This window comes from Salminus brasiliensis, chromosome 21 (assembly GCF_030463535.1).
Source record: "Salminus brasiliensis chromosome 21, fSalBra1.hap2, whole genome shotgun sequence".
NCBI lineage: Eukaryota > Metazoa > Chordata > Actinopteri > Characiformes > Bryconidae > Salminus > Salminus brasiliensis.
This window is the reverse complement of record NC_132898.1, coordinates 32,876,705-32,900,835: the sequence shown is the minus strand read 5'-3', so window position 1 is coordinate 32,900,835 and position 24,131 is coordinate 32,876,705. Positions and strand designations below refer to the sequence as shown.

The window sequence follows — 24,131 nt, the reverse complement described above, 5'->3', positions numbered from 1 at the left end:
ATGATCCATTGGGTTGTTTATAAAATTAACTTAGTGGTTGCTGTGTAGTTGCTGTAGTGTTAGATGGTAGTTGATGTAGTGTCCTAAGTGGTTGCTAGGTGGTTAATATGCTGTTGCTAAGTGGTTGATGTGGTGGTGCTAGGTGGTTGCGATGATGCTGCTAGTTGGTTTCTACTGAATTGTTTAATAGTAGCTGTGTAGTTGCTATAGTGTTACTAGGTAGTTGGCATGAAGTCCTGACTGGTTGCTATGGTATTGCCAAGTGGTTGCTAGGTGGTTACTTTGGTGATGCTTAGTCATTGCTGTGGTGTTGCAAGGTGTCAAGTCAAGTCAAGTCAAGTGGGTTTTATTGTCATTTCAACTACATACAGAGTACACAGTGAAACGAAACAACGTTCCTCCAGGACCATGGTGCAACATAGACAGTGCATACAGAACACAAGTGCAACACAATACAAGTGCAGACAGACAACACAACACAGTACAGACAGAGGATAATAAATAATTGGCGGTAGTGTGCAAATTATGCAGTGTGTAATAAATATTAAGTCCAGTGAGGTAGTAAAGTTATTAGTGCAAAAATGTTATATTATCTTATGTTATGTTATATTACCCCATATTATCTGGGGTAAATGGTTGGAGAGAGAGAGAGAGAAAGAGAGAGAGAGAGAGAGTGTGCATGTAGCAGGAAAGACATCAGGTCAGAAGTTGAGTTGCGTTGAGGAGTCTGATGGCTTGGTGGAAGAAGCTGTTGCAGAGTCTGGTCGTGTTGGACCGGATGCTGCGGTACCTTCTTCTTGATGGCAGGAGGGAGAACAGTCTGTGTGAAGGGTGGGTGGAGTCATCCACAATGCTGGTTGCTTTGCGGATGCAGCGGGTGGTGTAAATGTCCATGACGGAGAGGAGAGAGACTCCGATGATCCTCTCAGCTGTCCTCACAATGCGTTGGAGGGTCTTGCGGTCAGAGGCTGTGCGGGTCCCAAACCAGGCAGTGATGCAGCTGCTCAGGATGCTCTCTATGGTCCCCCTATAGAAGAGGGTGAGGATGGGTGGAGGGAGACGGCTTCCGGAGGAAGGTGGATGCTAAATGGATGCTATAGTGTTGCTAGGTGGTGGTTATTGATTTGTTTAGTGAATGCTAATTGGTTGCTGTAGTGTTGCCAGGGTGCTGCTATGATGCTGCTATGTGGTTGGTACTGAATTGTTTAGTGGTAGCTGTGTAGTTGCTATAGTGTTACTAGGTAGTTGGCATGGTGTCCTAACTGGTTGCTAAGGTGTTGCCAAGTGGTGGCTAGGTGGTTGCATTGGTGTTGCTAAGTCATTTCTGTTGTGGTTGCTATAGTGTTGCTAGGTGGTGGCCATTTAATTGTTTAGTGGATGCTAAGTGGTGTAGTGTTGCTAGATGGCTGCTATGATGTCTTTAGGTGGATGCTACGTAATTGTTCAGTGGTTGTTGTGTAGTTGCTATAATGTTACTAGGTAGTTGGCATGATGTCCTAACTAGTTGCTATGGTGTTGCCAAGTGGTTGCTAGGTGGTTGCTTTGATGTTGCTAGGTGAATGTTAAGTGGTTGCCACAGTGTTTCTAGGTTGTGGCTATCAAATTGCTTATGTTGTTAACAGAATAGTGGTTGTCATGTAGTGGCTATATTATTACTAGGTAGATGGCATGGTATCCTAAGTGGTTGCTATGGTTTTGCTAAGTGGTTGCTATGGCATCACAGGTGGTTAGAGTTTATGATCCCTCAGTACCTGTAAAACAGCCATAAGTGTAAAATCCTGTCTGCATTGTTCGTTCGTTGTCGTTGGGTGGAGGCGTGATCTCCAATCTATTGTAAACCTTTAAAGACCCAAGACACGGTTTAGGTGTGGACGTAGAAAACCCTGCTCCTGACAATAAACCCTTTTGTTTGATAGCTGGTGTAGGTATGATGGGGTGTGATGGGGTGTAGTGTGTTTGCACGCCAAATGCAGCCCACACCCGAGTCAAGCGATTCTTTTGCTTCTCCGACGGAGGAATGATAACTCGCAGAAGTTGCTTTTCTTGCTCTCCAGGGCCGCTCAGTCAGAGATGAGGCGTGGCCGGGAGCGCTTTCAGCTCGCATTAGAACCGCTCTGTCAGGCCGGACGCCTCGTCCGCTCACCTGACGAAGAAATGGAACGTCTAGGACGCGAAGCTCATCCCTGCACGCAGGTGTGTTCCACCAATAGCTTGCTGAAACACGCATGATGCCAAGACTTGCTGACAGCACTTCGTTAATGCTAACAGCTAACGATCATCTCCAGTGAAGCTGCATCTGCTTCCTCCACTGATGATGGATCACCCAGACTTCATAGCCACAGGGTGTGTGTAAGTGTGTGTGAATGTGTGTCTGAGTGGGAAGCCTTCCTCTTACTGGATGGAGTGACTCACCACGGCAGAATCAAGACTCCTTCCCTTGCAGGGGCTTTATTTATGTGCACTGTAAGTAAGTCTTTTGAAGTCACCGCTGAGGGTCTGAGGTCTCGTTAGAGAAGCTGTTTACCAATCCCACTCGAGAGATTTGCATACTGCAGTACAGAGCGCTGTGTTGTGAAAATCTGCTGGGTCAGTTAGTTAGAATGCAGCTTTTGGGTTTGCACAGCAGAAATGCTGGCTTACCTCACAGTCTATTCTGTCATATCCGCAAAGGGCTACATACAAGCGTTTACATAATAATCATAATCATAATAAAATTTTAAAAAAGTTTTGTCTTCAGGCTTTCAGTTAGTTTTGAATTTATGGTTGTAGTTACGCAGTTATGATGCTGATGCTTCTTATCTTATCACATCAGGAAAACACCCCAGTGCATTGTGTTGTAGAGACCCGTTTACTCCCAGATTTTAAATCATATGTATGAGTATGTGAATTTTACTCCTCAGACGGCTCCGTCACGTGAACTGGACGCCTTTTCAGAAAATGTTTTGGAATAGCTGCAGTTTTTTTTTTTACATTTTATTCTCTTTTAAATAAATCAATTCATCAATCAATCAATAAATAAATAAATAAATAGTCACAGCCGATCTGATCCAGTGGATGCCGACTATTATAAGCCCAACCCAGTTTCATTAGATCCTTTGTTTTTACTGCTGTGTTCTAGCAGACCATCCTCTGGCTGTCCTGTAGGCGTCATCAGCCCACCACAGTAAGGAATGTTCTCAGAAGGTAACAGGACTTTTTAGCGGGAATAGCAAACCCTAAACTGCTAAAGACTGACTCACTAACTTGCTGAATGACCAGCAGCAGCATTAATCTGATAGACTTGCAGGAACATGAGCCTTATTCATCTCCTGTAAATTGTGGCGCAGTCTTATTATTCAAGGCCGCATCTCTGTCCCAGCAGACAGCCCAGTGAAACATCCCCACGGCTGATGTGACGCTGTGAAACGTGATTGCTGAATGCGAATCCATGCCTCAGCAGAGTGAGAGATGAAATCTCGGCCTTACGGAGCTCTGCTAGCCAAGGAGGATTCCCGAAATCCACATGTCTCTAATAACCAGAGCTGACAGCCTGTGACTCCGCGAGGCGAGCCTGCATAATCCCGGCCTCGCCACAATCTGTCAGAAACGCATCACGGCAATGTTGCAGTTTGGTGTACAGTGACCTTCTTCCTTTTTATTTACTGAGCCGTTACTACTGTCACCATGACATCGTACTCGCTTGTGTCACACTGTGAGATACAGTACGTGATCCCGTGTGATGCGTCATGTCACTTTACTGTAAACAGTCAGATTAGGCGGTTCTGCTTACAGTAACTTCACCATGTTACACGTCTCACTTAGTGACTGCTGTGTGTCTTGGTAGGGAGTGCTGACCTGGTGTGGACACCAGGCTTCATGTGGAATTGGGGGGATTTGGAAGGGGGTTTCCTGAGACATTTCTGCTTTCATTTTCTTCTGTTTTGCTTCTTTCAGTTCTTCTTTACATAGGCCAGCTCCAGACTGGCTAATTAGTTATTAGCACATTTGTGATTACAGCACTAGAAAGCAAAGAAATGCTTCACAATCAACACCAAGTTGAGTAACCACTAACCCTGAGCTGATAATGTATATAACTAAACATCACTATTATTTAAATTATTATGCAAATTATCATTTTGTCTTCTTTATTTTTATAATAAATAAATATATTAATACCAACATCCCCAGCTAGTGAACTACACATACTTCAGCACTATGGGCCCTAACTTACACCCTGTGCAAGGCACGTCGCAATGCTTACACCCCGCCAACAGTCTATTTTCATGCCTCCTGACTCCCGCCTCGCGCTTGCTTGGTGTACATTTTTAATTTCTCCTATTTGGGATAAGTTGCTAAACTTTGTCTTTATACAGGAAGTCATTTTTGCAAAAAAAAACAAAAAACAATGTCCTCATATGAGGCCAAAGGGTCAAAGTTTTAGAAAATGAGTATGATGGTGCAGAGAAGCAGAAATGTAATGTCCCAATGAGGACGCAGGGTCTCAAGAGGTTAAATAGCAACAGTGCTTGTGAATATATATCTACGCTGATGGGCGCGGTGGTCTCGAAATGAGGGGTGTTCAGGTCAATTTCTGGCGTATTGATATCCTAGTACTGGAAAACACGGTCAGGTGAACACTGACTGAAAACAGCCTAGGCAGACATTCGTCAACAATCAGACGGTCATTGCTAGCTCTGCAGTGAATTGTCAACACAGGCGCGTGCAGCCCAATGCTCGTACACCCCCCACGCTTTACACCACTGACATAGCAATCCGGCAAAGTCAGACCACACCTCGCTCTTAAGGGGGGGGGGGGGGGTGGCGAGCTAAACTCTGATTGGTTTATTATTGCACATTACGGCCAAAAAAAAAACACACCCATGATTAATTAGGAGACTTAGTTCATGACTTTTTTTATTGCACAAGGCGAACTTTTCCCGTCGTTACGTTAGCAAAGACACACCAACACGCCCTCTAAATCACACTGCACGGTTAGCAGCTCGCCGAAAGATCACTGTAATAGGGCCCTATGTGTATGTGTCTCACTTTGGATTTAGCCCTCTATAGTAAATTATCTGTTAAATTGTCAACTGTGTGAACAGGGTTCGACCCGGGCTGGGTTTAGCTCTAGGTTAGGTTTAGGTTCTGTTGGAGGTTCTATTTTTTATTATTTTTATTTATTTATTATTTTATTTATTATTATTATTTAACTATTTAAATAAAACAAACAAACTCTATTACAGAAAATGTGCTTATTCAATATTTTGGTTTCCAACCAAGCGAACTAGAACAATGTCTGGATGTAAACAGAATGAGATGTTTTTTATAGTTTAACTATAATTATAAATATTAAATATAAATCATTTTAGAGGGCAGCTTAGGTTGTGTTCATTTTACTAAAATTACAGGTAGCTTTGCTGACGACTGCAATTGCAGACTGACCTTGTTTATGACTAAAATCCTTAATTAACATCCGTTAATGGAACACACTTTTAGATTGTATTGAATGCTTGGTGTTGTTGTAGGCAGTGACCACCCCGCTCATCTGACGCATGGAATCAGACCTCGAAGCAAAGGTTGGTAGTTAAACTGCTGACAGTCGTTTACTCTGAAAACCTGGGACCTAAAGCATATGTCTACTCATATGTGAAAGCGAGTAGGAGTGTAGGTGTTCCGCCTGCTCCAGTGTTCGGGAACCTATTTGGGAATAGTTCTTTGATATTAACACGGCCTGTTGTATCGAGGCAACCAGGGGTCATGTTGCTATTCTTTCAGCACACAAGGAAAGCAATCCCTTTGTTCTTCCAACTCTTTCTGAGCTCATGTGCTCAGAGAGAGAGAGCAGGGGTGGAGCTGAGGCAGTAGATGGATGGATGGATGGATCTATGGGTGGGTGGGGGAAGTCATTAGTGTACAGACCCAGCAGTAGCAAATAATGGCTCTGATAATGGAAGGCACCTGCCCTCCCTGTGGACTCTCCTCCACACAAAGGCCCCCGAACTCCTTTGTCGAGCCCCTTCGCTCTTTCTCCACAGAGCCACCCTCCAAGCCACGTGGCAGATGCTTTCTTCTGCACTGGAGCCCCCTCCCTGCGTCTGTTTTAGGGTCTGCTGTGCTGTCCAGGGCTCTTCTTTGCCACAGTGTTGTGATATCTTCATAATGAACGCAGAAAGACGGAGAGATTTACTATTCATCACTGACAGACTAAGCGGATGTGATTCCAGGCATCAATAAGAGCTTCAAGAGCTTCCTGACTGAGCCAAGCAGCAATAATGTTGATTTCCACTTAGCCTGCTACTGACTTTGTTTATTTATTTATACCAATCAGTGAAATTCCTGGCATTTCCTTGCTGGATAAAAGAAAATAATTGTAGAACTAAAAAAAAAAAAAAAAAAAAACACGGAAAGAATTCACACTGAATAAATGCATTAATGTATCTGATTTGTCCCACAAATCAGATACATAAAAAGAAAATTAATACAAGAATAATCTGTTATGTTAGTACCATTTTTGGCAGTTCTTTTTTTACAATATAACTTAATAAATATAAATATTTATTTATAAAATATGTGTATTAATATAATTATCCTGTATACACACAATATTTTCTAACTGTCTTTTAAGAGGAATTCAAAGAAAATATTCTTTAAATTCATGGAAATTCACCTGAAATACATTGTACACTTTATTATTTATTTATTTAATTTAATTTAATTTTTTTGTGCTTTAAGAGCTTCCTGGCTGAGCCAAGCATTAATTAATGTTGACTTCCACTGACTTTATATATATATATATATATATATATATATTTAATTATGTACACACATACATGCATACATACATCAGCAAAGGTTCTATTAACCCATTTCTACTTGCTGGATAATGAGTCCATAAAACCCAGAAAGACAACATTCACACTGAATATGTTTTAATAATTTATGACAAATTGTCCGTTATTGTGGTTTTTGATGGTACGTATTTTGCTATATATAAAGGAGCGAACTGTTATGTATTTACACACAACACATACTATTCTTTCACTCAAAATTCTGTTAAATTAATTTTCTGTTGAATTTACAAAAACAATTATTTGCCAATGCATTTATTTAGTCCAGTTATTTAGTTTTATTATTGTTTTTTTATAATGTGCTTCAAGAGCTAAGCAGCACATTTAAAAGTACAGTATAAATTAAAATTTTATACAGAATATTTTACCAGTATGTTTTTTTTGTTTTAACTGTGTGCTTTAAGACCTTCTTGGCTGAGCGAAGCAGAATCTAATGTTGGTTTCCACTTAGCCTGCTACTACTGACTTCATTTATTTATTTGTTTATTTATTTATTCACATGCATACGTCAATGAAGATCCTTTTAACCCATTTCTACTCGTAAGGTATTTTCTTGCTGAAGTAGATTATATTGACCTGTTATCACATTGTTTAATTTACCCTAAACCTAAAGACCATCGATCGCCATTAGCCGCCCCGGCCGTAAAGCCTCTATTTAATTAAATGGAGTTGGAGGTGGGCAAATCTTGATGTGGATCTCCTCCAGGACTTGAAGACACTACTCTCCCAGCAAGGACAGCCTCTTATATAGACCGGCTATGTATTTAGCAGCCATGGTCCTCACGGGTCAATCTTCAAAACTTTGATGAAGATCAGCAAGAGGTCTAATCGTTAGCTGTTGCCCACAACACACTGACTAATTAGATTAGATTAAAGCCCTACTTCGGACCCTTCTTTTCGCAATAGCTTGTTTTGTTCCCAGGCCCTGATTTGCTCCCTCGTTTTTCTTGATGAAAAGTGTGTTGTAAGTGTGTAAGAGGAGGTCCGAGGCCCTGCACTGAAAGGGCTGTGCTGTCTGTTTGAGCTTGTTTTCCAGAGCAGGAGAAAAGAAGCTGATGGGGCCTGAATGTTGCTTTTCTGCCTCTGGGCTTCTTGGAGTGCTCTGGGTCTTTCAAAGCAAGAAATCTGGCATGCACGCTAGGCTAACGCTAAATCATGACCTGAGGGGAGGCCAGAATCATCGTAGAGTGTTTCAGTGCACTCACTCGTGAAATCTGGCCCTGCATGTTGACCTTCCTCGTTCACTCTTTCTCCTCCACGGCTTGTGAGTATCTTTTCTCAGGCGATGCTCCTCACGGGGAGTCTTATGTAACCAGGACTCCTTGAGTGATGGGGGGTGGGGGGGAGACGTGGTGCCTTGCATTACTCATGTCCCCATGTCTTGTTTATGTGGCTATTACACAGACAAGTTGTGGTCATCTTTCCCGAGGGTCTTTGTCTTTCTCTCACCTTATCATTAATCAAAGCAGTAGACTCTGACCTTGCCTGTCCCGTTTGGTGACTGCTTCTCTGCCCACCTCTCTGCAGTGTACTGCACCTACCAATATTTAAACATTCCTCTAAAAAGAGACATCCTTTGCATTTTGCAATGTTTCATTACTTGCATTTTCTCCCCTTAGGAATGATTGGGGTACAAAAGTGTTTTGCACCCTTTTATGTCCCAAATAATACAGATACATTAGTAGCACTCAACCAATTACATGGAAACACCCTATCAAACACCTGACCATCCACTAAGCAAACACTTGAAATAGAATAGCCAACACCTGAGACACCATAGAAACCACATAGCAACCATATAGCAACACCACATCAACCACTTAGTAACAACAGTACCTGTAATTCCATAGCAACCACATATCAACAGTATAGGAGCCAATATAGGATTTGAATCTGTGTGTGAGTTGAGCTAGTAGCTGTATTTAGGTCTTTTGTGGCTGTTATGCTGTATCTTCAGGAATGTGACATCAAGCTTTGTGAGATATTAGCACCCCCTGGTTCTAATTCAGCATTCAGCCAATTTAAGCTGCACCCATTGCTGACACAGATGTGCAAATGCACACACACACACACACAGCTTGTCTAGTCCCTGTAGAGAAGAAGTACTGCCAATAGAATAGGACCCTCTGGAGCAGATAAACATCATGAACCTATTGGCACCATGCTGCCTAATGCCAGGTGTGGGCTAGAGGGGTATAAAGCCCCCCCAGCATTGAGCTGTGGAGCAGTGGAAGACCTATGTTCATCTAATACTTTTGAATGGGATGAGTTGGGGAGTTGGGAATGATGAGGTGGGTCATCCAACATCCTGACCTCACAAATGCACAAATCCTCACAGCAATGTTCCTCTAAAATCTAGTAGAAAGCCTCTTCCTCTCTGGACAGTAGAGACAGTTACTTCAACAAAAGCAGGATCAACTCTTTAATACCCTTGATTTCAGAAGAAACAATGAGCATTTGAGTAGGTGTCTCAATACTTTTGTCCAAACAGTGGCTCTTACGTGGTGTGTCCTGTGTGCTGTTCTATACAGTTTATGAAGTCGCTGCAAATACCCAGCCCCGCTGACTGAACCTCTGTACGTGTTTTTAATGAAATTGAATCATAAACAATTTATCTGGTTGTGTTTTCTGCCAAGTTTGCTCTGGTTTCTGTGTCTTTGTTTTATGCTAGCTCTCCCTCATCCGTCTCACTTGGGTTTTTCTGGTTTAAATAAAGAAAGACAACAAAAACTGGGAGTCTGGTGATTTAGATCTCTCCAACATGAAGCCTACTCCCATGGATGCCATTAAACTTGCTTTTATGCCCGCTTTCTGAACAAGCCGTGTGGCGACATAAAACTTAGCCTCGCTTGATTAAAACGAGGGGAGGGAGGGATGAAGAAAAGACAGCACTGCAGTCTCGCAGTGACATTAATCTTTCTCTTTCTTAGCTCCTCCTAATCCAACTCACCCCCACTGCCCCCAGTCAGCAGGCGGGCTGTGGGACTAAGCCTCCATCTGAACGAGCACTCCAACTTTTGGGGAAAAGTCATAGGCCGCCTTAGGAGGCTTTTACTGACTTTGACGTTGGACGGTCTTGAGCGCAGCGTGAAAGGAGGACGAGTGTCTTCCCTGCGTTAGCGCTGCCCTACTTTTCGATGTCATGCTTGGCCTTGTAATCGCTCTAGGAGAGGTCCTCGCTGCTGTGGGCACTGTTGTTTAGTATGACAATCTAAAGTCCTTTAAAAAAACAAAGAGAAATGAGGGACTCCAGTAAGTAGTAAATATCCCACGGTAGTCTGGGAAATGGACGTTTCTGGGGAATTAGGATGGAATTGCTCCTAAGGGAGGATGAGGGGAGCAGGAAGGGAGTGCAGAAAGAGGGTCAACCTCCTCTGCCCCACTGCCCACAGCACAGAGAGACAGCAAAAGAGAGAGAGACAGACAGAAAGATGTGTTGCTAAGAATAGAGTGGGAACCAATGGGGAAAAGAATTGGGTGCATTCTCTGCCAAGTATCAACAATAAAGCCTGTCTGATTTTACGAAGCTACAAATTCCCAGAACTTTGCTTAATGTTTGACCATATGAAGCTAAAAAAAGGCCAAATTCTGCGGTTTATGGTTTAATGACTGATATGATTGTTAGTCACATTTTTTACACTTTGATAAACATCTACATAAACCATATTAGACAAAGCAAGATAACCACATTCCCCATTAATGTTGCAAATGGATGGAAATCAGACACCTGTCCAGAGCGATGGGCAGCCTTCGCCTTCGTTAGGTGCCTGTGGAGCAGAAAGGCTTAAGGGTTTTGCTCAAAGGGTCAAACATGGGTATCAAACCCACAACCATGTTATCCATAAACCAGAGATCTAACCTCTGAGCCACCTCTGCCCCAGTAAATTGTCACATATCCCAGCTGAGAAAGCCAGGGTCAGAGCGCAGGGTCAGAAATGCTACAGCACCCCTGGAGGTGAGAGGGATAAGAGCCTTGACTTGAGGGCCCAACAGTGGCAGCTCAGCAGACCTGGGTATGGAACCCACAACCTTGTTTAGTCCAGGGGGGTTTCCTAGCTTGTGCCCTATAATTCTGGGTTAGGAGGTCCAGGTCCAGGTAGTTCATCTCTATAAGATAAATATATTATGTTTTTGAAAATGGGTGTGTTCTCCCATGGGTACATGGAGGATAGGTAATCTGGCCAATCTAAATGATCAATAAATCTATTCTCTAATATCAATAAATAAATGGAAGGTCAGTATCAGTCTGGCATTGCTGGCTCTCAAACTGCATGTAACCGGCGCTTCCCAGCACTAGTGAGGAAAACAGGAAGGATGTCACGCAAACTACTCATTTGACTGAATTATCTCCCACTCACTCCCTCATTTAGCATTCATCACCCTTCTGTCCTCAGCTGATGTTTCCCCTCATTTACGCAATTACTGCTTTTCTTCCATCTCGGTGGACGCATCCGGCTCTCTTGTAAAAAAAAAAAACAGCAAGAAGGTATCAGCTGTCCTCGTTTTACAATCTGCAGCTCAACTCCCAAAAGAGCACTGAGTGAAAAATTAGCCATTAGGCCTCAGCTAATGGCAGCTGGATCACCGTGAGCGTCCCCTGTCCCCACTGTTCCATTCTTTCTCTTGGGCTGAAGAAGCTTTTGGGTTGTGGCATGTTGTTGGTAAGGCCCTTCTGCCGTTGAGCTTTTGTGGTCCAGAGCTGGTCCCTGGGAGACCAGTCAGCCTACTCCCTTAGCACACGGTTAGTATGTAGCACATCAGGCCTGTGATTCTCTCATACAAGCCCTGGTCTGTAGCATTCTGGCACTTGTTAGTCAGTAGGTCAGTTAGTCAGTTTGCCAGCTGGTCATTATTAGTTAGTCAGTTGTTAGTCATTCATTCAGGCAGTCATTAAAATCAGTTTGTTAGAAGGTCAGTCAGTCAGTAGGCCAGTTAATTAGCTAGTTAGCTGGTCAGTATTAGCTAGTCATAGAGTCACTCAATCAGTTGGTCAGTTGATCAGTTAGTCAGTAGGCCAGTTAATTAGCAAGTACGCTGGGCAGTGTTAGCTACACAGTTAGTCCCTCAATCAGTTGGTCAGTTAATCAGTTAATCAGCTAGTCGGAAGGTCAGTCAGTCAGTGAGCCAGTTAATTAGCTAGTCAGCTGGTCAGTATTAGCTAGTCATAGAGTCACTCAATCAGTTGGTCAGTTGATCAGTTAGTCAGAAGGTCAGTTAGTCAGCTAGTCAGAAGGTCAGTCAGTCAGTGAGCCAGTTAATTAGCTAGTCAGCTGGTCAGTGTTAGCTACACAGTTAGTCCCTCAATCAGGCAGGGAGTTAATCAGTTGATCAGTCAGCTAGTCAGTTAGTCACTCAATCAGTTGGTCAGTTGATTAGCTAGTCAGCTAGTCAGAGGGCCAGTCAGTCACTCACTCAAATAGTTGGTCAGTTAGTCAGTAGGTCAGTAAATCAGTTAGTCAGTAGGTCAGTTAATTAATTAGTTAATCAGTTAGTTAGTTAATTAGGTATTTAGTTGGGTAGTTGGTCAGTCAGTCAGATAATTGTCCTATTTCTAGAATTCTGAGCCAATATTCTTAGTGACCACAATACTTTACACAATACTACTTGATTGTTGGCATGAGGGGCCAGCACAGATTTACCAATGTTTATATCAATATCCATGTTCATCAGTTTATCAGAAAAAGGATGGAGAAATGTCACACTTATCATGACCCTCTTTGACCAAAACTGGTCTTTCTGGACTAGGTCATCAGTCTCCTCACCCCACCTCCACGTCTTTAAGAGCTAGAGAGCTGTGGTTCGAGTAGGAGCTGGAGGAGCATACCAGGCCGCATTTGTTTAACTCTCGGGAAAAGAGTTAGTTGCGCAGCAAATTCTGCAGTGCTGTGAGATTTATCTGAGATGCAGGGTGTTGGGGTGATGGATCTGCAGTCAAGTAGATAATGGGTCTTTTGTCTTTTCAGCAGATTTAGTGTAATCCTCCGCTCAGGCTCAGTACCGCCATAGACCACCACCGACTGCTTTGCCCCGCACGACCTCTCGTAGGCCAGCCAGTGTTGGCTCTAACTCCAACACCGCGGGTTGTTATGTAATCAGCTGGCGTGGAATTTGACTTCCTCTAAAGCTTAACGCGTCGTTTTGCTGCCGGTCACTGTAACGTCAAAGCCCTTTGTGTGACCGGAATATTAAAGGCTGACATTTTTCGAAGGGCACGGTGTGTGTTGACTCTTTCAGAGTGGAGCGAGTTTTCAGGGTGCAGAGCAAGTGCTGGCTTTTGAAAGCTTGCTCAACCTGATGTTTGATCCAGGCACATCATTTTCCTAAATGGAAATAAAGCTCAGTCCATTCAGTTTACTTCCACTTTCCTTCTCGTGCTGCAGAAAAAGAGTCATTGTGTGTAGTAATAGGCAGGGCTCTCGCTCCCATCCTGCTGTTATTTTGGCCATTTCTGCTTTATTAAGACGATGTTGTCGAATCAAAGCTGGGGAGTGGTGCCCCATGGAGATTCCAGTGTTCGTGTTCTTTCGCACACCCACACAACTAAAGCTCTCATCTCTTTCTTTATTCATTTAAAACAAAGCCTGCTGAGGCCATAGCCTCGCACAGCTGAATATTAAGGAAAGAGGCTTTCTAGATGAGATCTAAAAGACCTACTCCATGAACAACAATGACTTTTCTTGTATGTAATCAAAACCTCCAGTTTCTAAACAGACTGTTCACTCCTCAATCCGTAGAGACTAACCTGGGATGACCTCAAATGAACTGTTTTAAGACCCCCCCTTCATGCTGCTGAAACAGCTCTGACCTGTCCAAGCATGGACTCCACAAGACCCCTGAAGATACCAAGAGTAATGTTAGCCGCAGGTCCTTTAAGTCCTGTAAGTTGTGAGGTGGGCCCTCCATGAGCATCAGTGAGCCCTGGGGGTCACCAGTTCTCCAGTTGCCCTTCCTTGGAGCACATTTAGTAGGTACTGACCACTGCATAGCTGGTACACCCCTCAAGACCCCACATAAACATCATATCATACACAGGACCTTTCACTGTACATCTATCACTTATTATTATTATTATTATTATTATTATTATTATTAGTAGTAGTAGTAGTATTATGACCACTTTTATGTTTCATTTCTTAAAAAAAGAAGAACATTTTTTCCCCTTTTTATTTTTATATATTTAAGATATATTTATATATATATTATTGTTTCATATGTATGAGTGAGCAGTTATCAAGGCATTTCACAGCTGGTTGTACCGTGCAGGACTCTGTATGTGACCCTATAGAACTCGGTTTGTTTGAGCTGCTGGGTTTCAGGGCTGTTTCAGGGTTGGTGAAGCTCAAGGGTTGTGCAGCCTGTTCTGTACGTGGCCTAGTTCATAATGAGAGAACAGTTCAGCAGGTCTGTTTGCTCTTCATACAGTATCTCCAGAGCAGGTGGAGTTTGAGAGAGACATGACATGAACACTCATCTACTCTCACAACTACTGCAGTGCCAGGAACCATTCGAGACAGGTGGACAAATGCAGCTCGCTCCTCTCTCTCTCTCTCTCTCTCTCTCTCTCTCTCTCTCTCTCTCTCTCTCTCTCACAAGACTCTTCAGATCCGTCTCTCCAAAGCACATTCTTCCAGAAGTCCTGGTCGTGGTGTAGGTGTTCTCTGACAGACCTTTAGTCTTGCCCTGGTAAAGTGAGGGTTTCCTCCTTGCACTCCTCTCCTCCCAGCTTTTTGAGGCTTGACATCAGCTGTGGTGAGAGCTACCTGCTACTGTGAGGGCTGTGATTCTAGCACTGTTGGAGACTTCTCTACTCATCTTGACAGTGGAACAGCGGCTGATCTCTAACTGTTCTGAGATCTGTTTAAACCCCTTCCTTTAACAGACTCCTCTGCATCTCCACCCTTCTTTCTGAAGGCCTCAGAGAGCTCTCTGGATCTGACCATGATGGTGATCTTCTTCACCCCTCACTTCAACCATCAATCCAGATCAGACCAGACTAAACGTCTGAGGTTTAAATCAAACTCCAGACTCCTCCAGAATAATCCTCTCCAACCATGTTCTAACATCTGCACCTGATGTTCTTCTCCTGACTCTGATTCCACACATTTGTCAAACTTCTCTCTCTCTCTCTCTCTCTCTCTCTCTCTCTCTCTCTCTCTCTCTCTCCTGCTCTCCTCTGAGGCACGTGGCCGTGTAGCTGTAGCTGTGTGTGGACGCTGTGTGGCAGGGCAGTCCAGTCCGCCGGCTGGCCGAAGAAAGAAGCTTTTGTGCCGTGGCTTAATAGTCTGTCATTCCAGCAGAGTCAGGTAGCAGAACGAGAAAGAGGAGCATGTCCTCTCCTCAGAGACTCCACTAGACGCTTCTCCTCTACCTGCAGAACAATGCAGCTGTCTGTGCTGTGGCTCTCCCTTGGTGTCAGAACACACCGACTCCGTTAATATGAGGACAGCCGGGCAGGTTCGCTTCTGTTTGTGTGAAAACACGGTGGAAGCTCCCTTCTACTTTTATGGGGAGCACTCAGTTCAGTACTGAGTTCAGTCCCAATAAGAAAAGGGAAAATCCCAGCATCCCTTTTGTTTTTACTAGTAGAAACTCTCTCATCTTCTCAGCTATGAAAAGTTTACAAGTAATAATAATAATCAGATGTGCAGACTTACGCATTCTGACTAGTCATATGACCAGGATGACATATCGTTAATGTAATTATGACTAGTCATATGTTACCATTGATTTACATGGAATTTTACTCTCTTATCTATAATACAAAAATGTACTAGTAAAAACTCCAGTTACAGATATCTCCACTGTAACTCTTACTAGTAAAAATGTACACGTCACAAACATCACATCATACACAGGACTTTTCACTGTACATATATCACTTATTATTGTTATTATTATTATTATTATTAGTAGTAGTAGTATTATGACCACTTTCATTTTTGCACATGTCTATACATACATACATACATTACATACATAATATATATATATATATATATATATATATATATATACACACATTGCAAAGTTAATATATATAAATATATATCAACTTTATAATAAATGCTATTATATCCTAAAAGCACATTACAGCTAGCCAAAACATAAGAGAAAGTAAAAATGTAAATCAATTGTAACAAATGACATCAAAAATACATACAATAAGTAAATGTCATTCTGGTAATTTAACTAATCAGAATAGGTTACTCTGTACAGCTGATATTAATAGTAGTAAACATTTCAGTATTTCATATTTTGACTAGAAAAACCAGATTAGGACATTGGGCTGGTGTGATTTTAAGATAAACTACTTGTCATAAATGTTCAGTTTTTAATCTCTATAATATATCATTTTATATATCTACAATTTAAGTTTTGACTAGTAATAATATTATTAAATCTAAAACTAGAGTTTTTAGTAGTAGGAATTACAGTGGAGATATCTGTAACTGGAGTTTTTACTAGTAAACATGTAATTAGAGATGGGAGAGAGTGATATTCCATATACATCAATGGTAACATATGACTAGTCCAAATTACATTACATTAATCTGTTCATCTGATATTATTACTAATAAACATTTCATATCTGATCCTGAAATGAGAGCTTCTACTGGTAAAAACTGAGTTAGTATCACTGGTTTGATTTTAGGCTAAAACGAAATACTTTAACTTTAGCATTTGTTGATTTTGGACAATTTCCCAACTGTCAAATGTGTGTAAGTGTAATCTTAAGATTGCAACTCCACTGCCACTGTCTAACGGCAGTAACAGGTTCAGCCAGGAGCCTCTGAGACACCGACACAAATAAAGCTCCCTTCCATCCATCTTCTGCAACTTAAAGGAGCTGAATGTATTCATTAGAAGAAGTGTCCACAAACATATAGCATAATAGCAATACGCTAAGAGGTGGGTCCAATTCCTAAAACTCAGCAGTATTCGCAGCACTGTATCATGGCGTGCTAGGCCAGACACAGAGGGATAAACACTTGCAGAGATAGAGATCCAAGCAAGAGGGTTTATTTAAAAAAACAAAAAAACAAACGAAAAACATGAGCAGCAATGAAAGGGCAAAAACATGAACGAAACCGAAACGTGACGACACAAAGGGCGAACATAACAAACCTGGGACTGGGAGGAGTTGGGAGCTGAGCAGGCACTAGAGCAGCGCTCAATAACTAGACAAGGAGAGCTGGGGAACCAGCAGCTAGACAAAACAGCAGGGCCGACCTAACCTGAAACGGCAGCGTGCTGCTGCGAGCGTGGGTCGCCCTGCTGGGACGTGGATAGCCAGTGAATTCTAACAGTGAGCGAGCGAGCCTCGCTGATAACATGGTTAGCAGGGTGACCTGCTACTGAAAGTGGATACCAAGCCAACGCTGACCTCAAGGTTCCAAATGATACAATTCTCAGCGTTGAACTATGGAGTTGAGGCTCCTTAAGTACCCCCAGACCCAGGTGAAACACATGAACCAAACAAACATGAATCGATACACTGAACCAAACACATGAACACAAATGAGGGGGAAGTCCTTATTTGGGCCTATGGGCTGCGGCTCGGAATCGCCCCAGGGAGAGGGCGCGATACCGAGGGGCTGACAAACTGCACCCAAAGTGTGCATGGTTAGAAGTCCTGTTCGTGAAGTTACGTTGGCTTATCACTGTGTTTTTTTTTGTTTTGTTTTGTTTTTTTTCATGACCTTGGTGAAAGACAATCAAAATCAACATGTTAATGAGCAAAGGTAATAATGCATATTAATGAGCAAGGCTCTGCACCTGTTTGTGTGCCAGAATTAACAAGCCACGTCAAATATAGCCACAAAATCTCCGAACTGGAGTGACAGATTCTAAGAACCGAAGCATAAGCACACAGACTGATTAAAAACTGATCAATTGGCTGATCCATGTTAACTGTTCTAAAATACTCATCAGTAGGTTCTGCATTAATGTAGGCTGGAGTCTCTTTCAAACCGGTCGGTTTTGGCTCAAGTGCACTCAAGTGGTACCAAGACTAGAGTCAGCAGCAGATCCTTTACGTCCTGTAAGTTGTAAGGTGGGTGGGACCTCCGTGATTATCAATGAGCCGACTTTTGGTAGGTCCTGACCACTGCATACTGCATTGTGAGGGAACACCCTACAAGACCTGCCTGATGTTCTGGAGATGTTCTGACCCAGTCATTGTCTAGAACATCACAGCATGGTTCTTGTCAAAGTGTCTCAGATTCGTCCATTTTTCCTGCCATTTTTTGGCAGCTTTATATATCCACCCCTTGACCGAAGCCACTCTAATGAGAAAATCAGTGCTATTCACTTCCCCTCTCAGTGGTTTTAATGTTATGGGAGATCTGTGCTGCGCTGTTACTTATTGGGCAGATTAATTGATGCTGATGAATCTCAATCTGTTGCATCTCAATGTCAGCCTATATTCCAACAATAAACAATAGCCAGCAGCGGTCTGTAGGCCTGCATGGAGGGTCTAGGCTATTGCTGCAGTAGCGGTGAGTGTGTGTGGGTGGGTCTGACAACAATTAACCTCTGACCTCCGTGAGCCTATAAGGCTAAACACAAGCGGAAGCTAGGAGAGGGCTGAGTAGTCTCTGGTGGTTTGGGCTGTGGGTGTGTGTGATGACAGGGGAATAAAGAGCCACAGAGGCTTTTCAGAGCCCTCCAGTAATTACACACACACACACATGCACACACACATCAGGGTTGATTTGTTAAGAGTAATTTCAGTGTTATTTGAAAAACAATTGTTAAGCAAATGGAAAAAGATTATGATTCCTTGATCGGTACATGTGTGTCCAACACTTTTTGTAGCAGCTCAGATTCATTCAATGGATTTTCCCCCTTTTCTAGTTCTGAGATATGCTTGGGTCATCCTGTTTCGGGTCTGTCCACAGGTATTCTGTGATAAGCCATTTCAATCATTCTCTTGTTGTAGACGCCAATTTCTTTTCAGCTCCATCCTTCATATCTCAGAATGTCCTGATCCTCCTTGCACTCCTCCCATCTTTCTGATGCTAGATGCTGTACTTTGACATCGACTGTGGTAGGATCTGCCTGTAGATCCAGTGGTGATATTGCAGGAGACTGCTGGAGACCTCTCTACTCATCCTGTGTGTGGTCTATTATTAGGACGGTCTGGCCTGGCCATGTTGGTCAGCTTTCCAAGAGTGATTCAATATTTGTAAGGACACCAGGTGGTGCTCTGAACACCTTGGCTACAACAAAGAATCTGAACTGGTGGCATGGTGGCGCCGCAGGGAGTATGCCAGTCTCACAGCTTCAGGACCTGAATTTTAGTGGGTTCGACCCTCACTCTGGTCACTGACTATGTGGATTCTCCCATGTGAGTCTCACTCAGGTGATCCGGGTTTCCTCCTGCCTCCCAAAACAGGCTAAACTGGCACTAGATGTAAGTGAATGGTTGTGGGTGCGGTACCCTGCAAGGGACTGGCGCCCAGTGATTCTTGGTAGGCTCTGGACCCACTGAGACCCTGTTTATTAAGAAGCGGATAGGAAGATAGGAGGATAGATCTGCCCAGTCCTCTGGACATTCTTCCTTTTAACAGATGGTTTGATCTGCATCCAGGATTTGCTGGTTCTTCCCTCCACCTGTGCAAAATTGACACCTGTGCCACTGGCAGCAACACAACCCCAAAGCTAATAGCTCTACCCCTATGCTTCACAGTTGGCCAGGTGATCTTTTCATGAAATGCAGTTGCTTTTCTCTCCAAATGCTCTTAGACTGAGCTCAGAAGAGTTCAATCAGCTTTTCAGCTGATCAGTAAACTGATACACTATACAGACAAAAGTATGTGGACACCAATTAACTCGGTCGTAACTCGGTCCTGCAGATTTCTTCTGTACAACATCCGGAGAATTCGACCCTTCCTCTCTAGAAAGGCCACCCAGGTGCTCGTTCAGTCTCTCGTCACTTCAAGACTTGACTACTGCAACTCTCTTCTGGCTGGTCTCCCTCTGCGCACCATCAGGCCCCTGCAACTCATCCAGAATGCAGCGGCACGGGTCGTCTTCAATGTCCCAAAATTTAGCCATGTCACTCCACTGCTGCGTTCTCTTCACTGGCTTCCTGTAGCTGCCCGCATCAGATTTAAAACCCTGACGCTGGCCTACAAAGCCAAGAACGGACCAGCCCCTCCGTATCTGATGGCAATGCTCAAAAGCCGATCCGCACCAAGAGCCCTTCGAGCTTCAAGTACGGCTCGGCTCGACCCACCATCCCTCAAAACCCGCGGAAGACAAGCGTCCAGGCTTTTTTCTGTCCTGGCACCAAAGTGGTGGAACGAGCTGCCCCTGGGTGTCCAAACGGCCGAGTCGCTCGCTGTCTTCAAACGCAGACTGAAGACCCACCTCTTCAGAGAGTACTTGGACGAATAGTTCTATGGTTGCCTTATTGTATTGTGTTTAGTAATGTCTAAAGCTTGGAGGTATCTTTTGTATTATTAGTCTATTCTAACTAGCTGAGGTTTTCTTGGGTAAATAGCAAAGCACTTTGTAAGTCGCTCTGGATAAGAGCGTCTGCTAAATACCGTAAATGCAATTATTATTCTGCTTTTGTTAAGGTAACTATCTCTACTGTCCAGAGAAGAAGACTTTCTACTAGATTTTGGAGGAGCATTGCTGTGAGGATTTGATTGAATACCCTATCCCCAACTCCCTAATTCATCCCAAAAGTATTGGATGGAGCTCTACCACCACCATCATTCCAGAGAACACAGTTCTTCCACTGCTCCACAGCTCAATGCTCAATAGAGGGGCTTTATACCCCTCTAGCCCACACCTGGCATTAGGCAGCATGGTGCCAATATGTTCATCCAGGTTTATCTGCTCCAGAGAGTCCTATTCTATTGGTAGCACCTCTCTACGGGGACTAGACAAGGCTGTGCTAATACGTTTGTGAACATTTGAACGTATAGATAATAACAATATCATTTTTGTCTGTTTTTGTACATTGCAGATAACAACATTCTGTATTCATCAATGCTGCTAAAATACTACAAATACTGAGTTGACGTGACATTGATACCCGTATAGACCCATATATCGGCCTACGACTATGAATGAGTGGACCTGAGTGTGTGATTTTCCCTCTGTAAACACTTCTGTACAGATCAGGATCAACTTTGGATGGTAGGCCTGATTTTGCAATTGCATCCCAGTCTAATATTTGTCATATCACTCACATTCACAGAAAACGCACTGTGTGTGTGTGTGTGTGTGTGTGTGTGTATTGCACAAGAATTTTAAACAATGTGCCCATGTGAGTGCATGTCCAGGCATGTAAATGACCATGGATGGAAGGAATCTAGAAGATTGAGAAAATACATGCCATAACTGTCACCTACTGACAGAGCATACGCAACACTTTCCCAGCGTTCAGGCTCCTTCCTCCGTACACCTGCCTTCAGGCCTTCTCTCTGTATTAACCAATGTTGGCACAGTTACTGGTCCTGCTTACTTTGGAAGAAGTCAAGGCTGGGATAATGAAAAGCTGCTTGTAATTTTCAGCCGGCTTTAAAAAAGGAAGCCATCTTCAAGTAATATTTTACTCACAGACCTTGTGGCTGTGTGTTTCTCATTCCACACATCTCCTTGGTTTCCCCCCTCTCTCTGAATCTGGGCTGAGAAAAGAAAAGTCCTGTCCCCCCTCCACACCCACCACCACCACCACCACCACCCCACTCCTGAAGCCTGGGAGGATTCTAGTTGAAGAAAAGAGAGGGAAAAGTGAGGGAGGAGAGCGAGGGAGAGGGGGAATGATTGTTTGAGGGCCACCGGTGGTTTCATGTTTCTTCTCCTCTGCCCTGCAGCTCTCGATTCTTCTGCTTGCTCACCCACTCTCTTTCTCTCTCTCTCTCTCTCTCTCTCTCTCTCCCTTTTTGCTTTCTTATTCTCTCTCTCTCTCTCTCTCTCTCTCTCTCTCCTCAATTCCCCCACCCCCTTCAGTCAAGCCACACCACACTCTCATACAGGAAGGGAAGGAGGCAGAGAAGAAAGCACATCGCACGGACACAGAGAAGACTCTCGGAAAGGTAGGCGCTGTTTCTTTAGCTCTTTCGCCGGCTTCCGGAGGTGAGGGCCAAGGTTTTCCCCTGTTTCTTTTTATTAGAGAACTCTCTTTTCCAGTCATATTCACGGGACGTTTGCTGGTCTTGTTTCTCTGCTGCCAGCTGAAGCACATATCCCAGAGAATCAATGGACCTGGGAGTGTGTTTGAGTGTGGTTGGTTGTGTGGATCCATACCACCCGGGTTGTGTTTCCTAATGGAGCAGCGGAAAGGGTTCTTAGAGCAGTGCAGTAGAAGAACCGGTTTCTATAGGGAACCTTAGAGTTTAGGGATATCAGTTGTGTTCAAAGAAGCAGTCATTGAAAGGTGGGTCTTCTGCTGCATCACCTCAAATGACCTTTTTTTTTTTGATACCTTCGTTTTTAGGTGTTCTTTAAAACTTGCATCCAGGTACACAGTTGGGCACAGTTGGGTTCTTCAAAGAAGAACCACTTTCAGTTTCCTACCAAACTCTTTAACTCAGTGTAATTGGATGCAAGTTTGAAGAACACCTAAACAGTTGTGTTCTTTATAGAAGCGTCCAGTTGTGCAGTTGTGTTTCTCACAAAAAAAAAAGCATTCACTGAAAGGTGTGTCTTTTGTGGCATCACCTGAAAGAATGCTTTGATGACACAGTTGGGTTCTTCAAAGAAGAATCACTTTTCTGTTGATTGAAGAACCTTTTTTATTCTGCAACCTCAAAGAAGTTGTGTTCTTCAAAGGAGCATTCAGTGAAAGGTGGTTCTTCTTGTGGTTTTTCTATAGTGTCACCTCAAATGAGCCTTTTTGGCGCTTTTAGTGTGAAGTGTTCTTCTGAAAGTGACGATTTTACAGTTAGGTTCATTTTTGAAGAATCTTTTTTTTTTGGCACTTTTAGTTTTTTTAGTCACTTTCTGAAGAACACTTCAAACTAAAAGTGCCAAAAAAGGGTTGGTTTCAGTTTCAGTTCAGTTGTGTTCTTTAAAGAAGCTTCCAGTTAAGCAGGTGTGTTCTTCACAGAAGAACTCTCTTTGTTGCTTGAGGAACCTTTAGTGCATTCACTGAAAGGTTGGTCTTCTGTGGACCCTTTTTTTGAGGACCTTGAGTTTTATGTGTTGTTCAAGAAGTGCATTCAATTATACATTTGGGTTCTTTAAAGAAGAACCACTTTGGCTGCCTGAAGAACCCTTCTGTTCAGTGATGTCAGTTGTGTTCTTCCATGAAACATTCACTGAACGGTTCTTTACCGAAAGTGGCATCACTTAATAAATGGTCCCTCTCTGGTCCTCTACCTTACCTTCTTACCTTTCTGGTAAGATCTGGGGTTTTCAACTCTAAGCCCTGTACAGTTTTAATTGTTGCTTTCCTCTGCACACCTGTGATCTGCCTCACGCAGCATCATGAGTTCAGCTCTCACAGGGTTCTTGACTCAGTTCCAGTTAACTCGTTTCTTTGACTGTTAACCCAGATTTGGAAACTCCAACTTAGTTTAATCACATGAAAGCATGATGGCAAACAGCCAAAAGCTTTTAATATGAGGAGGAGATGTGCAGCTTCATTTTTGTCTAGTCCCTGTAGAGAGGTACTGCCAATAGAATAGGACTCTCTGGAGCAGAGATCTCTAGGGGGTGTAAAGCCCCCCAGCATTGAGAAGCTGTGGAGCAGTGGAAGAGCTGTGTTCTTTGCAATGATGGATGGTGGTGCTTCATCCGGTACTTTTGGGATGAGTCGGGGAGTTAAAATACAGAATATAATACAGTATAAATATAATGTTGATTTATATATATTTATATATATAATGGACCACCAATTATCCAACCTGTGGTCCTCGGCTGCTGATGACTAGCAGCATGACTGGGATTCGAACCAGCGATCCTCTGATCGTAGTGGCTGGACCACTTGGGGCTGAATTAAATTAAACATTCAATTTAACATTACAGTAAAACATAATTGGCCCCTCTAACATAGTCACTGGCCCCAGGTTGCCCTCCCACCCCTAGTTCAAATGGTTCAGAACCTCCACTAGAGTGGACCTGGGAACCACTGAAGATCCAAAGAAAGTGCTTCTGCTTGAGGACTGAAGTCTCTTGTTCTGCCTCCTTGGATGACTGAGAGCGTACACCTCAGTGCACCCTCTAGTCCTGGAGTATTTCTGAGCTCAGCCTCTATTCATTTCTTTACTTCATTTCAGTGGAGATGTCTCACTGACCCCTGGGTTTCATGCTGGTCGCTGCACCGACAAATCTGCATCTTTG

At 43.3% G+C, this 24,131-nt stretch overlaps 1 protein-coding gene across 5 annotated transcripts in view; it reads left to right on the top strand.

Annotated features, from left to right (window-relative positions):
- Positions 1-24,131, top strand: part of plekha6 (pleckstrin homology domain containing, family A member 6) — a 153,222-nt gene that overhangs the window by 14,959 nt on the left and 114,132 nt on the right. For all 5 annotated transcript variants that reach the window (XM_072665527.1, XM_072665526.1, XM_072665531.1 and 2 more), the window contains 2 exons: positions 20,809-20,981; positions 21,798-21,883. In XM_072665527.1, coding sequence (XP_072521628.1) covers positions 20,979-20,981; positions 21,798-21,883 — 89 coding nt within the window. In that variant the 5' untranslated portion in view covers positions 20,809-20,978. Of the gene's footprint in view, positions 1-20,808; positions 20,982-21,797; positions 21,884-24,131 lie in introns of those variants that run through there.